At 38.4% G+C, this 15,796-nt stretch overlaps 1 protein-coding gene across 5 annotated transcripts in view; it reads left to right on the top strand.

The window, feature by feature from the left end:
* CDK19 (cyclin dependent kinase 19) overlaps positions 1 to 15,796 on the top strand; it is a 175,173-nt gene that overhangs the window by 145,769 nt on the left and 13,608 nt on the right. For all 5 annotated transcript variants that reach the window (XM_034991826.1, XM_034991821.1, XM_034991824.1 and 2 more), the window contains 4 exons: positions 4,055 to 4,112; positions 9,639 to 9,770; positions 14,133 to 14,276; positions 14,444 to 14,513. In XM_034991826.1, coding sequence (XP_034847717.1) covers positions 4,055 to 4,112; positions 9,639 to 9,770; positions 14,133 to 14,276; positions 14,444 to 14,513 — 404 coding nt within the window. The remainder of the gene's footprint in view (positions 1 to 4,054; positions 4,113 to 9,638; positions 9,771 to 14,132; positions 14,277 to 14,443; positions 14,514 to 15,796) is intronic.

The following is a 15,796-nucleotide window of genomic DNA, read 5'->3' as shown; positions in this document are numbered from 1 at the left end:
TTATTTTATTTTATTTTATTTTATTTTATTTTATTTTATTTTATTTTCCACATACATTTTAAAATCAGCTTTTCATGTTTACATGCACACACACACACACACAAAACTTTGATGGAAGTTTGATTGAAATTGCATTGAATTGGGGCCCCTGGGTGGCTCAGTTGGTTAAGCGACTGCCTTCGGCTCAGGTCATGATCCCAGGGTCCTGGGATCGAGCCCTGCATGGGGCTCCCTGCTCAGTGGGGAGTCTGCTTCTCCCTCTGACCCTCCCCCGTCTCATGCTCTCTCTCTCTATCTCATTCTCTCTCTCAAATAAATAAATAAAATCTTTAAAAAAAAAAGAAATTGCATTGAATTTACAGATAAGTATGAGGAAAATTGATGTCTTTATGTAGAGAGTCCTCTTATCTATCAACATGGCCCCTTAATTTATTTAGGACTTAACTAATGTCATTTAAGATCAAGTTTCAAGATTCTCTGTATAAAAAACTTGTACATCCTTTAATGTATTCTTAGGTGCCTTAATAGTTTTTTTTATTGCTATGGAAATGCGGCCTTTGAAAAATTGTATTTCCTACCTTTTTTTTTTTTTTTGCTGTTATATAGAAATACAGTTGACTTTTTCATATTTTTCAGTTAGGCAAACATCCTACTAAACTCTCTTACTATTGCTAATAATTTGTCTGTAAATACTTTGAGTTTTTATGTAAATAATTACATCATCTGCAATGAACAATAATTTTGTTTCCGCCTTTCCAATCCATATCCCTTTAATTATTGTTTTATAGCACTAGACTTACAGTGTGATGTTGATTTTAGAAGTGGTAATGGTGGGTATCCCTACATTAGTCCTGATTTTTTTTTTTTAAGATTTTATTTATTTATTTGAGAGAGAGTCAGAGATAGTGACAGAGAGCACAAGCGGGGAGGAGAGGGAGAAGCAGGCTCCACTTAGGGAGCCCGATGTGGGACTCGATTCTAGGACCCTGGGATCATGACCTGAGCCAAAGGCGGACGCTTAACCGACTGAGCCACCCAGGCACCCCATTAGTCCCGATTTTAAAGGGAATGGTTCCCATGTTACTTCTTAGTTTTTGATACATACCCATTATCAGTTGAAGGAGGTACTTTTCTAGTCTAACTTGCTGAGAGATTTTATCATAGAATGGCTGTTAAGTTTTATCAACTGCTTTTTCAGCCTCTATCAACATAAATATATCATCTTTCTTTTTTAATATGTTAATATGGTGATGGACATATATAGGCTTTCTCATGTTAAGCCATCCTGGAATTCCTGTTAATGGCTTTTGACTTAATAATATTTTGTTTAATATTTTTGCATCTATACTCATGAGTATTTTTGTATCTATATTCATGAGGTTGGCCTGAAATTTTTCTTTTTCATACTTTGGGTTTGCTACCAAGATTATACTGGCCTTCTAGAATGTATTGGGAGCATTCCCTCTTTTTCTATTCTCTGCAAATGTTTGAATAAGATTGAATAGTCTGTTCATTGAAAATTTGGAGAACTTGCTTTTGTGATGATTTGAGGTCCAGTGTTTTCTTGGTAGGAAGATTTTTAACTTTCTATTTATTTAGCACATATTGGTTTCTTAAGCTTTTCTAATTCATTTTGAGTCAATTTGTTGGTTACATTTTCTTGACTTTGTTTTGTATACATGTTTAAATTAATATAAAGTTTTTGTGGGGTTCTTTTATCCTTCTAACCTGTTTTTATGGTTATTCTTGTAATTTGTAATGTTTATTTGTACCTTCTCTTCTCTTGTAGTAGTTGTCTAGAGGCTTCATAAATACCATCTCATTCATAGATTTCTGCCCTTACTGTTATCTTTTTACTTCTACTTTCTTTTGGTTTATTTTGGTACTTTTCATAACCTGCTTAATATTCCAAAAAGCAGTTTGTCTGTCTTTCCTTACTAGATTTGAAAGCTCTTTGAAGTCAAGAGCTTCATGTTTTATTTTTCTTTCTTTCCAGAAAGTCTGCAGTACAGTGTTTCATCTATAATGGATCATTGATAAATTGTTGTCAAACTTGAACCTTGCAGGTCTGGGTTTCGTCTAGTGCCATTTTCTCTTTTGGCTGTGATAAACTAATTTTGTCTCGTCTTCTTCAGTCATCACACTCCAGTGACAATGACTTTCAAATCCAAATCTTCCTATTTCCACTCCCCTGGCTAGTGGGACTTAGGCATCTCACATTATTCCCCCTTCCTAACCAGGACCTCTCATAACTTTTTTATAGTAAAGGCACCATCATTCTTCCAGTTACAGAAACTCAAAACCTTTTTGAAATGTTTATCACCCTTTGTCTTAGTCTTCTGACTTCAACTAGTCACAAAGTCCTATTAATTTCTCCTTCAGAGTGTTACTCAGCTCCATACCTCCCCCTCTGTTTCAGTGGAGAAGACCTTGGACAGAACCTAGTTCGGAGACTGCCCCCTCTCCTATCATCTCACGGCCTGTCATATAAATGTCAGATGACTTCACCTGGCATTTAAGACTATCCTGAGTCTAGGTGCACTTTACTACCCCCAACATGAGTCCTCTGGTTTCTGTCCAGAGTTCTGTCCAGGTTACTGTCTCCTAACCCTACCTCGTTCATAGCCTTTTGTACCTCCTGTCGTTCTGTTGCCCTTCTACTCCACCATGCTAGTTCCTGTTCATTTTTCAGGATCTGGATAATGGACACCACCCTTGCCCTCACATCCAATGAATATTTCCCTCAACAATGGAAACTCTGGTTAATCACTTCCCCCTTTGAACTGTTTTTTTTTTTTTTTTAAAGTCTTATTGTTTTCATTGAAACTTCAAAAAGAGCCAGCAAATTGGAAGGGATCTAAAAGTAATCTGGTTTAACCTCTAACCCAAGACCTCGCTCCTCTCTGTAACTCATAAATGGCATTAGCTTTTAAGATACAAAGCTCCTGTTTTTTCTTTCTATATATATAGAAATCTTTATATAATGAGCATCTGGAGGTTAGGAATTTGGTTCATCAGGCTCTTGTGTTTCTTCTTTATTGTTAATATGTTTTTTGTCCCTAGAAGATGCTAAAAATATATTCATTGATTGAATAAATGAATCATAAATTTTCTCCCTAGATAGTTTACAAAGGAGACTGACTTGCCCAAAAGCCTGTTTCCACAGTTCCACAATGAGGATGACTTAAAAAACAGCAGATGCATTTGCAGCTTATTCTTTTCTTTATATAGCTCTGTATTAGCCCTGGTTTTTATTTTCCTACATTTTGAAATTCTATTTGGAATTTCTTTCTTTTCTTTTCTTTTCTTTTCTTTTTTCTTTTCTTTCTTTTTAAAATTTATTTAACAGAAAGAGACACAGCAAGAGAGGGAACACAAGCAGGGGGAGAGGGAGAAGCAGGCTTCCCGCGGAGCAGGGAGCCTGATGCGGGGCTCGATCCCAGGACCCCGGGATCATGACCTGAGCCAAAGGCAGAGGCTTAACGACTGAGCCACCCACGCGCCCCCTATTTGGAATTTCTCACTTTTGCATGAACTATAGCTGAAAATGCATGTGGATTTTAATAGAGTCTGTTGAATGTTGATCATGTTTTCCTATAGTAGTTTAGAAATATTGAGCAAGGAATATTCCATTTGATTAATTTAAATGGAGGCAATGATGTTGTGGTTGGAAATTTTACATAAAAATTTTCAACCCCAAAAACTCTTTGTTGTGGGCAGCAAGTGGACAGTTTATAATATGTGCAGGTTTTAAAAAAATTATTATTACTTGTTACTTCTGTGGGGTAAACAAAAATGATAGCTTCAATTTCTTTATAATTACTTGTATGATATAATTTTGAAAATAAGATGTTTTCAAAGCAAAGATGTTTATAGGAGTTTAGTGCTAACTTCAGGTATGTCAAATGCTTTTATATAGAAGGTAATTAATATTCTATTGTGGTTTTGATGCAAATACAGAAGTGATATTTTCATATTTTAAGAACTTCTTTCCATTTTAGAGCATGTCAAAAGAATAAACATAGTAATTTGAATGCTCTATTTTTATTTCTAGAAACCAGCCAATATCCTAGTAATGGGAGAAGGTCCTGAAAGGGGGAGAGTCAAAATAGGTAGGTAATTATTTCTAAAATAATTTATTAAGAAACTGAAGTGACTGCAAAAGTGGTATCCCCTTTTTAAGACTCTTACTTAAGTAGCTAATTTTCAAATGACTTCCTTATCATATTTTTAGGAAATATACTGGGGAGTGTAGATAGATAGTTTATAAAACTCCTTAGGTTTATTCCCCAAAGAAGGTTCTGTGATTCTAAGCTGAGGCAAGCAAGCCCAAAAACTTTATTCCCATACAGTACCCAAGCATGTGCTTATGCTGTGATTACTGTCCTACACAGTTATCCTAAACATAATCTGCTAAGTCTTGCTTTCATCTCAGCTTCACCAGTGTTCTTTCCCTGAATGCCTGTCTCTCACCTGACCCGATACACACATCGTCCCAGATACCTGTCCCCCGCCCCCTGCAGTCCTGTGCCAGGTACCAACATATTTTTTCCAAATGCATACATGTTTATAGACTCTCTTACTTGGTAGTCTTAGGTTAAGGCAGCAGCAGGAACCCTATCTATATATTAAAATTTCCTTTGCAACCCTGAAGGTTGTTCTAAAAGAAATTGGCATCATCTATACCCACGACATACTGGGGAAGAAAATGAGCTAAAGAAATGCTTTATTGTAATTTTTTGTAGTAGAAATTACTTTTGTTAAATGTTTGATGGTTTTTAGAAGGATTTTAAAAGAAATTTTGTTTCATCAACCTGCTTTCTTTGCTGTTAGAATATATCATACTAAGGGTGATGCAAAATTGTGCTAACTGGACCAGCTACCCATCTGTTTTGTCCTACTACAACTGAGCCTGCCTCCTGCCTGGTTTTCTACTTCTTCAATTAGTTTGCTAGCCCAGTTCCAGAAGAAGCTGGTTTAAACCAACTTCCCCCCCCCCCTTTTTTTTTTTAGATTTTGTTTATTTATTTGACAGAGAGAGACACAGCGAGAGAGGGAACACAAGCAGGGGGAGCCGGAGAGGGAGAAGCAGGCTTCCCACTGAGCAGGGAGCCCGATGCGGGGCTTGATCCCAGGACGCTGGGATCATGACCTGAGCTGAAGGCAGACGCTTAACGACTGAGCCACCCAGGCGCCCCCCAACTTCCCTTTCTTTAAACCTCTACGCTGAGTTTACTGAGATTCAGAGCCCTAAAAAAATATTGTTGATGGTCACTAAGAACCAGGTAGCTGCATTCCTTGCTTCCCCCTTCCCACCCCCTTTCCAGCACTCCTCACTTGCTCCTGTTTTACGCTCACACATTTTCTTGTAGGCATTTGAGGCCCTACGTTTTGCTAGACATCGGTGACAGGGAAATGCTAGTGACGGGTAGCCCTCCCTGTGAGGGACAGTGACCAAGACAGTTCAGTGTCCCATGTGGTAAATGCCGTCACACATTTCCTCACTTACTTTACTCAAGCACCCTGCCTGGTGGGATGCGAGCAAGGAGGGGAGCTGGCTTCAGAGAGGTTGCAGCTTACGCAGCCACTCCGAGGGAGGACTTGAGTTCCCCGTCTGGAGTCTCTTTCCCTACAAGTGTTGCTGCCCAGCCATATCAAAGCTGTCTGCTGTACCCTCACCAACCACTTTCTGTCAGCACAGCGCTGCCTTTGAAAGGGTCTCCGACAAAGAGTGACTCTCCCCTCCTGAGTCCAGTCTGGTGCCCCGCCCACCCCCAGCTTCTAAATATCTTCCTGCGGGGAGGGGAAGAATGAAGGGGGGAATCGGTGGGGGAGACGAACCATGAGAGACGATGGACTCTGAGAAACAAACTGAGGGTTGTAGAGGGGAGGGGGGTGGGAGGATGGGTTAGCCTGGTGATGGGTATTAAAGAGGGCACGTTCTGCATGGAGCACTGGGTGTTATATGCAAATAGTGAATCATGGAACACTACATCAAAAACTAACGATGTAATGTATGGTGATTAACATAACAATAAAAAATAAAAAAAAAACCCAAAACCAAAAAGCTCTCACACTGTTGTGTCTCCACTCTCCGCTTCCTGGGTTTCTCCTCTTCACCTTTCAACATTCATAACCCTTTTCCCAATTCTGGAATAAATCTTCTCATATCCATTGTGTTTTCTTTACCATGTGTTCATTTTTCCCCCCTTGTTCCTCTACTTCTAGAACACACAGTATTCACCCACGGGTTCCACCCACCCTCATTTGTTATAATCTGTCCTCTAATTCCATCCCTCTATGGAAACTGCTCTCCCAAGTCAGTCACCTATGACCTCTGTCTCAGCAGAGCCAGTGGCCCGTAGTTAGTCACCGTTTTTCTTTATTGCCTTAGTCATTCCTTCCTCTGACCAGTCTGACTTCAGGGTTGTCTTTTCCCTTATATGGCATCACAGAAATCTATTTTTCTATTTACCACTTTTGCTCTTTCTTCTGCATTTTATTCATTATTGGCTTTTACTCCTATTAGCCTTTTGTTTCAAGATCTCCTAGGCACTGGCTTGGGGCATGGCCTCCCTCTACAGTTCTTTCTTTCTTTCTTTTTTTTTTTTTTTAAAGATTGTATTGATTCATTTGACAGAGAGAGACACAGCAAGAGAGGGAACACAAGCAGGGGGAGTGGGAGAGGCAGAAGCAGGCTTCCCGCCGAGCAGGGAGCCTGATGCGGGGCTCGATCCCAGGACCCTGGGACCATGACCTGAGCCGAAGGCAGACGCTTAACGACTGAGCCACCCAGGCTCCCCTCTATAATTATTCCTTTAAGGAACTGATAAGTTATGGCCTTAAAATCATGGATTCTATAAAAATCATTTTACGATCTGAATCTCAGATTCTCTTCTCTCACCCTAGCCGAAATCTTTACTTTTATTTGTTGCTGGCAACCTCTCCTCCGTTGTTTCAAACCAAATTCCTCATCACCATCCCGTACTCTCCCTTGTTTGTACCAGTCATCACGTTTATCCTGGTCACCCACACTTACTTTCTTCTCACCACTCCCAGATATCTCTAGTACTCCTCACCATAAATTCTGTATTCCAGCCAGGCCCATTCGTTGCCCTCCTGTTAAGAGTTTTAGGATTGGGGGACCAGCCTCCTGAATAAAACTCAAATTCCTTTCCAATGGGGAAAAAAAAAGTTTTAGGATTGTAATTCTATCCAAGATTAGGGGTAAAATCAGGGTTAAAATAAGCAATAAGCAATACCAATAGTCTAGTGAACAATCTAGTTTTTAAAATTGCTTTTGAATTTTGTTTTAATAGCACATCACTTTTTAAAAATTAGTAATGCTCAGATGCCTATGCTTAACACTTTAATACAGTCCTTTTTTGAGAGAAAAGAAAAGGGCAAATGGAAAATGCAGCGTGACTTTCGCTGCATCTGAGCCTCCTCCCCCACCCCAGCAGCCTAAAGACTTCAGGCCTTCCCTGAAGTGCTTGCTTGTCCCCTTTACTGTTCACAATGATTCACCCTTCAGAACTACAGCTCAAGTCCTGCGTTCAATTTATTCCAGTGCTACAGAGGTTTACCAGACACTGTTCCAGTTAAAGCCAGGAAGGAGACATAAGCCCTCCCCTCAAAGGATGTCAAGTCTAGTAGAAGCCACTGGCAGCTGTCCTTTAGCCTTACAGCCCTTACCCTTTTTTGTTTTTATCTACTCTGTGTATTTTGTCACCTCACCTTCGTGTAAGTTCCTTGGTGGTAGACATTGCCTTTTCCTGCTTGTCTCTGTCCTTTGATACTATCTAATTAGCACTACCACCAGAATTTTATTATTGCAGTCCATTGAATCGAACAATTTCACTCATATCTAATTTTAGGAAAACAACTGTTAGTTACCTTACGTCTGAAGTATTATTTGAGGAAGGATTTGAAACTCCTTTAAAATTCAAACAACAGACAAGAATTATTTTTAAGAATGCTTGTTGTTTCCTTTGGACTTGATTTCGACTTAATGTCATCTGACAGTGAATAGATGAGGCTTATATAAAATTAGGAAGGTAGAGAATAAGGGGAGAAATACTGGCTTTAGCTTTTACTTAAAATAACATGCTTTTCAGTGGATAAACAGCATTGCATCATATTACTTTGCCATCAGTAACAATCAGCATCTATTAAATACATAAAGCAGTGCTTTGAAGTAGGCGTAGTATTGGTAGAATGATTTTGAATGTTTTTGTTTGCTCTAGGGAAATTTAGTTAAGAAAGAGTAAGCATGGCACAGGCTTCCTTGGATAGCTTTATTTTTTATTAGCTGTGTTCTCCAAAGCATTCTCAGAAAATCTTGTAAATTATTCAAGCTCCAAAGAAACAAAATCGCTGTAAATTAAAATTTTAATGTACATTATATCATAGCATGTTAATTTTAGATTAAATAATTCTCTAGAGTTGAAACCTTAGTTACTATTACATAATGTACATTATCCCTTATACAATCAAAATATACTATGTATATCATATATTTCAAGTTATAGAGGGTTTTCATTCTCACGATTTTATCTTTGTGACATGGGCATATCTCTATTGGATGTGTCAGATCAATGATTCAGAATATAGCTGCTAAATTATAACATGGTTTGTTTGAATACTGGCATTTTTACTTCCTATCCTTATGACCTTGGGCAAGTCATTTAGCTGCCATGGGCTTTAGATTCTTCATCTCAGAGGTGGGGAGCAAAATACTTACTAAACCAGCATTCATATGAGGATTAGATGAAGTGATAGATGATATATGTGAAAACCATCTGTAAACTCTAAAGTGCTTGATAAATAAAAGGCATTTGTTATTTATGAAATCTTAAGAAAATTAGATAGTCTCCAGGAACTTTTTATAGTAATAACTATTCTTTTTACTACTCGCGTACACCTCTTAAGATTTAAATCACTTAGCTTTGGTATAGACCTTTGCTAAATCGTGAATTATAACAAAGTATAACAAATAATCTCTTACGTGTCTTTGGAAACATGTTTATGATGTGCTGGTAATTATACAACAGTGACTCTCTGGGGTGAAAAAGCCCCGATTTGTAGCATTTGCTGTTTATCATGATGCAGATATTCCCTAATCATAGCCAATTTCAAGTCATTGACATGACATCACTGAACCCAGAATTGGGAAGAAATGTGTACAAATTGGCTCTCATGTGTCCACGAGCCAACTTGAGCTCACACCAAACTAAGATGCATCAGTTTTTAGATGCATAGGCATACAGAGGCCGTAATTAATCATGGAAACTTAGACTATTTCAATTTTATAAACATTTAAGATTATTGCAATGTTTCTGAAAGCCAGGGGACTGAAGTCAGACCTGGATTCTAATTATGACCCTGTGTTTACTAGCTCTACGACCTTGGGCAGGTCAGAATGTCTTTAAGCCTCAGTTTCTTTATCAGTAAAATAGGCACAGTAATAATATCTACCTCAGAAGAGGGAATCTGGTGCCTGGTGCAGACCCCTGGTTGAAAAGGGAGGAAAGGATTGCTTCATAAGGCTAGTGGCTATTGTCATCAACCTTGCATGGTTCTAGTAGCATGCCAAACTGAGCTATATATTAATTTGTTTCTTTTTTTTTTTTTTTAAGCTGACATGGGTTTTGCCAGATTATTCAATTCTCCTCTAAAGCCACTGGCAGATTTGGATCCAGTAGTTGTGACTTTTTGGTATCGGGCTCCTGAACTTCTGCTTGGTGCAAGGCATTATACAAAGGCCATTGGTAAGTTAGTCTAAAATGATTTACTGTCATAGCATCGAATTATCATAAATACCAAATGGTATAATAATAATGAAGCTGCTTTGTAAAAACCACTTTTATATCTCTTTGTAAAAGTCCTATTGTCTTCTATATTCCTAGATATTATATTCTGGTAGATTAGGATTTTTCACTTTATAGGAGAATATGGTTTTTTAAAAAGAAGAAAGCATTTTCTTTTAGGGAATCAAGTTATCAGACCCTGTTGAGTTGCTATGGAAATGATAATGTGCAAACTTTATTTTGCATGTACCTACCGTCGATCAGAAGACCTGGAGAGAGGTTTAGAATTGTTTTCCCCACAGAAAGAACAACAGAAAGCAGGCACAGCGTGGTGTGGAAGAGAGCCCCTTCTATCTGGGGAAAAGTCAGTCAGTCAGTCCTTTCCTCAACCAGAAATAATGTGACTACTTTCTGTCTCCTGCCATTGCCGTTATCAGGGTGGCGGTTTCTCCATCACAGTAGGAAATAGAGTCTGGGTGGATTAGCTGTGCCCAGCATCTTGCCATTTCACTAAGTGAAAAAAAAACGGCGTAAGAAAACCTGTTACAAACACACGCCCTGCAGGATTTCAAGTCTGCCCCCGAACGGAGACAGCAGAGACTTTGCTACCTGATCACTCCAGTGTCCGCGGAGGGCCCAGCTGTGAATTGGGGCAGTCAGGAAGAGAGAGCTCTCCTCAAACCATGAGATTTCTTTAACTGAGATAAAAAGAGAGGATAGAGAAGGGTAGATAGCCCTGTCACTGTGATGAGCTAGTTCTCTAAGGTACCGAAATCTGCCAGGTGTATTTCTTGAAATTTTCCTTTTGTTGAATTTTCCATTTACTGGTATTAGACTAATATCATTTTTGTTTTTTTTTTTTTTTTTTACTACCTTTAGCTGCTTTGGTTAAGTTCCATTGAATAAAGGCACTACAAGTATAAAATTATTAAAAATAGATGAGCACAAGACTTTCTCTGTTAAATTTATTTAAAAAAACCTGATGGCATGCAAAGAACTACAAAGGTAGTTCCTATGTTTGAAAAGATTAGACCACTAATTAACCTATTTGTGGGTAAAAGGAGAAACAAAGATTAAACCATAGTGATGTCCTCGTTCACCCGGAGATCTGGTTTCTGCAAAACTCTGACACCTAGCACATATTTATACTTTGTCCAAGGATTGAGATGCCAGGACAGTGCTGGAATCTTGTAATACTTTATAAGTATTGCTGAAAGATTTTGTTAAATTCGTGAAAAAGCCTATGAGTGTTTGACAGTAGGGCAGTGGGAGACCGACCCTCTACCCTTCTGCTAGCAGCTGAGCCCAGAGTAAGGCCGCATTCAGAGGCTGCCAAGGCCAGGCTACTGGCATCGGGCCGGACCATGGCAGCTGTGTGGAGGCTGCAGACAGGGGAACTACACAAGCGGACGGAAGGAATGGGGTGCTCTCAGAATGAGGGGTTAAAATCAGAGCGTGACTCCACTTACATTCCAGTGAGTGATTTTTACTGAGGAGCTGTATCTTTGCAACTTTTAGAATTGTCTGCTTGTTCTATTAGATCTCTCAGTTGAGGACAGTAAAGTCTCTTAGACAATCTCAGAAGGCACCAGGGGATAGGAAGAGACTGAAAATGCACCAGAGAAAGGGTCTGTCAGCTGGGAAGTAACAGGCGGTGCCTCAGAGCAGAATTGATGACGAGATAACCCAGGGCACAGGGCAGCGAGTAGAGGACATGGTAACAGTAGAAATCCACATGTGCTGGGCTCCTACCAAGCTCCATACAGTCTTTATCTAGAAGGGAGGTTTCCAGTAAGAAAAGGCACATTCAGCCAAAACCTTCCATTGAACTAAATGACTCCCTACCAAAGTCTGTCCTACTCTCAGAGATTCTTATAGAGCAAATCCATGGTAGTAAGTCCCATTTTTGATATGTGCCATTATATGATTCTGTGTATGTGGTCCACACACTTTGACAGCCCACACTTTGAGAAGCGCAGTTCTGTGAATATTTTCTGATTAACTGTTCTACTATTGAAATAAAACTAGATGTTTTGGGGGGAAATAAAGATAATTGGGTATGAATTGGAAATCAACTATGTTTCCTATTTCCTCAGGGCAAGGACAACTGAAATTGAATTTAAACCAGTTTGCAACTTACAGATAAAGATAAAAATATAATCACTAATTTCCAAGTTTAGTCAAGTTGCAATTATCCATTCTGGATAGAGATTAGGAAAAAAGACACACAAAAAGAATAATCCCCAAATCAGTTATTTTTAGGCTTCAGATATATTCATAGCAGACATTATAAATATAATATGTACACATTCACTCGTTCTTACTCTCCTCCATACCTGGTTCATGTCAGAAATGAGTATTATTTCTAGTCAGAGTATATAAAAGAAGAGTTTGATGATTTGGTATCAGTGAAATTTTATGGAGTAACGTTTAGAGGGGGAGGGGAGTGACAGCGTTTGTGCTTGTGTGTGTGTGTGTGTGTGTGTGTGTGTGTGTCTAGAGGGAGGGAGGGAGAAACAAGTCATTGACAGAGGAATGAGAGCTGAGAAATGGTGTAGATGATACAAGAGCCAGATGACCATTTAAAATTAGAGGCTAATATGAAGCAAGAAAGCCTATAACTTAACATTACCTGCTACACTGAGGTTCCTTCTCTTAGCAGTTCTCAGGGGAATCTAGATCCTGGCTTCTGTCCTTTAAATGGAAGGCAAACAAGGAACTGGCATGACCAGGAACATGCAGTACCAGCCCCAGTTGACTGCATAGTAGAAGCAGCCAGCAGGAAGAGAGATGGGACTGTGTCAGAGGCAAGATTGACAACAACATGATGCGGGAGAGAGAAAAGAATTTAAAAGTAGACACTAAAGAGTATTGTTACTCTATTCTTTCATGATGGATGTTTGTGATGACCCTTCTGAGTCATTAAGAAAGGTTTTATTTTATAGCCTCTTAAGATGGCAGGTAATGGTGTAATAAAAAACAATTATTGAAGGGATATGTTTCCATTATCCAGAAGACTACATTACGTGAAAGGAAGCCACTCCTGAATGGAGTCAGCTATGTAAGACATTACTCTTATGTTTTTTTTTCATTTGGCAGTTTGTTTTATGAAATAGCATACCAACGTTAATTCTAGCTAATGGATATAATTAGACTTTTTTCTTATTTAGCTTGTCTACAGAATGTGATTCCCACATTTAGTAGGCTACTAAACACTGCTTTTCTATACTATACCGTGGTCTGTGTGTTATTTATTTTTTTAGATTTTTATTTATTTATTTGACAGACAGATGTGAGAGCAGGAACACAAGCAGGGGGAGTGGGAAAGGGAGAAGCAGGCTCCCCACCGAGCAGGGAGCCCAACGCGGGGCTCAGTCCCAGGACCCTGGGATCATGACCTGAGCCGAAGGCAGATGCTTAACGACTGAGCCACCCAGGCGCATCCGGGCATTATTTTTTTTAAACTATTAAATAGCATTTATTTAAGTGGGCAAGTGTGAATATATATCTTACAAAAAGTAATTCACCTGTACATTTGGCAAAACGTGAATATAATATTATAGTCAGAATCGAAATTACAGTTTTTCAACGTGTAAAATCCAAATAGAATAATCTATAACTGGTGATTTAAAATAGTTAATAAAACTTTTAACTTTTAACTTTGTCTTGGAGTGTTGGAGGATTGGAGCAGCTTAATCCAAGTGAATATATTCAAATAACACCGAGCTCTATGGGTGTCATGCTGTACCTGTAGGTACTTGTATTTATCAGCTTTTAGACCTTACAGTTTGTTGAAAAAATGGAAGTTGGTAGCCTTGCATACAAAAGTTGAGTTTTTCCAAACCATTTTATATGGTCTATACTGTCTGTCTATACTCACAAATCAGAAATTGTGCTCTATCATTATGCATTTGATTGCTTTAAAGGAATGTATCCCTGTACCTGATGATGGTATTGTTTTATTCTGTCATGAGTATTTAACCCTGCATTAGATTATAATTGAATGCTTCAGTGACTACATTATTAATAGTGGTTAGAAAGGCTTTTGCCTAAATGTAAATTCATTGCTTGCTAAATTGAGTTTCCCAAGTATATCTTCATTAGGAAATATATAAGTAAATGTTTTTTATTTGGCATTTAATCTGTTATGTGATGATACAGCTATTTCATGTCATATATATATGTTTTCTTAATATAGTTGTCAGACTTTGTATATTCCATCACTGAAAAGTATTTTTATATGTAGGTTGTGATTATACTCAGGAATTATAACCCAAGAACTATAATAAATGTGTATAAAAACTTGTTTTTCTTCCTTCATAGATATATGGGCAATAGGTTGCATATTTGCTGAATTGTTGACTTCAGAACCTATTTTTCACTGTCGCCAGGAAGATATAAAAACAAGCAATCCCTTTCATCATGATCAACTAGATCGGATATTTAGTGTCATGGGGTTTCCTGCAGGTAATTTATTCTTCTTTCCAAAATAGTATTGGAGTCATATTTCAAAATAATTCCTTTTCAAAAGCATATTTTGAGTATTTTTATGTATATTTTTAAGCTAACATAAGTAGATTTTTTTATATAAGTAACCTTATTTTCTATAACAATATTCAATATTTTTTTGTAAGATAAAGATTGGGAAGATATTAGAAAGATGCCAGAATACCCCACACTTCAGAAAGACTTTAGAAGAACAACGTAAGTAATTTCATGTTAAATATAAGTAGTAACTTCAATGGGAATATTTAAATTAATCCTTTTAAAAACCAGATATAGATTAGTATTTAAGCCAGAAATTTAGATTTTAATATATTAATTATGCTTATGATTTAAAGACGATATCCCAGATGTTGGTAACGTACACGTGAGGCTTAGGCTGTAGTATTTTACAAACTTTTAAGAATTTTAAGGGTCAGTATAGCGTTTAAACATCTCTCCTATTTTAGCATGATGAGGGCTGAGTTCAAGGTCGCAACTGTGATTTTATCTTTATCTGAATAATGACTAGTGACCGAAATGCTGGGTTAGGCAACCAGGAAGGATAGCAGAAGGATGAATGCATGGCCCAGAAGCTGAGTAAAACACACTGGTGGTATATTGAGCAGAAATGAAAGAATAAGGGTGACAGTGTGAGAGGAGTTTGCTATAAATGCACACGCCTAGAGGAAAAAAGGTGAAAGAGGTTCTCTTTCGGGCAACTTAACTGGAAAATTTCAGGACAGGATGGCTTGTAGGAACAAAAGCAGACATGATAAAGAGAAGTAGGAAACGGCACTCATTTTTGGCTCCTCTTGTACACAGTCCCTGGTGGAGTGTTTTTCTTCTATCTGTCTCCTAAAGATAACACTCATATTGCTCAAGGTTCTGTCTTGGGCTCTCTTCTCACTCTGGACGTTTCCCTGGGCAGTTTCTCTGATTTTAATGGCGACAATTTACCATTGATTATGCCGATAACTCCCAGTTTATGCATCCGAGTAGGATCTCTTTTCCAAGTTTCAGACCCACTTGTCTAATTGCCTTATGGAAGCCCAACTTGAATGTTCCATAAATACTTCAAGTTACATGTCCAAAATTGAACTCATCATCTATCCTCCCACACTGTCCTCCCGCTGTATTTCCTATCTTAGGAAATGACTCCATGATTCACCCAGTTGTTCAAGCCCAAGACCTGAGATATCCCTGATCCTTCTCTTATCCCATTCTCTCCCATTTCACCTTGTGGGGTCCAAACAGTTAGTAAGTCTAGTCAGTTCTTTGTATTCCTCTCCATCTACTCTGCCACTATTACAGTCCAGACCACCGTCTCTCACTTAGGATCCTGCAGTGGCCTTCCAAGTGGTATCGCTACCTCCAGTCTTTATTCCAACTCACTGTCTATACTGCAGTCATTGCCAAAAGCAAATTGGATCATGTTGGTTTCCTAGTTGCTCTTAAATCACCACTGCCCTCAATTCTCTAGGATGGCTTATAGAGCTTTGGCT

The sequence above is a fragment of the Mirounga leonina genome, unplaced genomic scaffold (assembly GCF_011800145.1).
Source record: "Mirounga leonina isolate KUSES-001 unplaced genomic scaffold, KU_Mleo_1.0 Mir_53, whole genome shotgun sequence".
Lineage (NCBI taxonomy): Eukaryota > Metazoa > Chordata > Mammalia > Carnivora > Phocidae > Mirounga > Mirounga leonina.
This window is presented reverse-complemented; position numbering and strand designations above follow the sequence as displayed.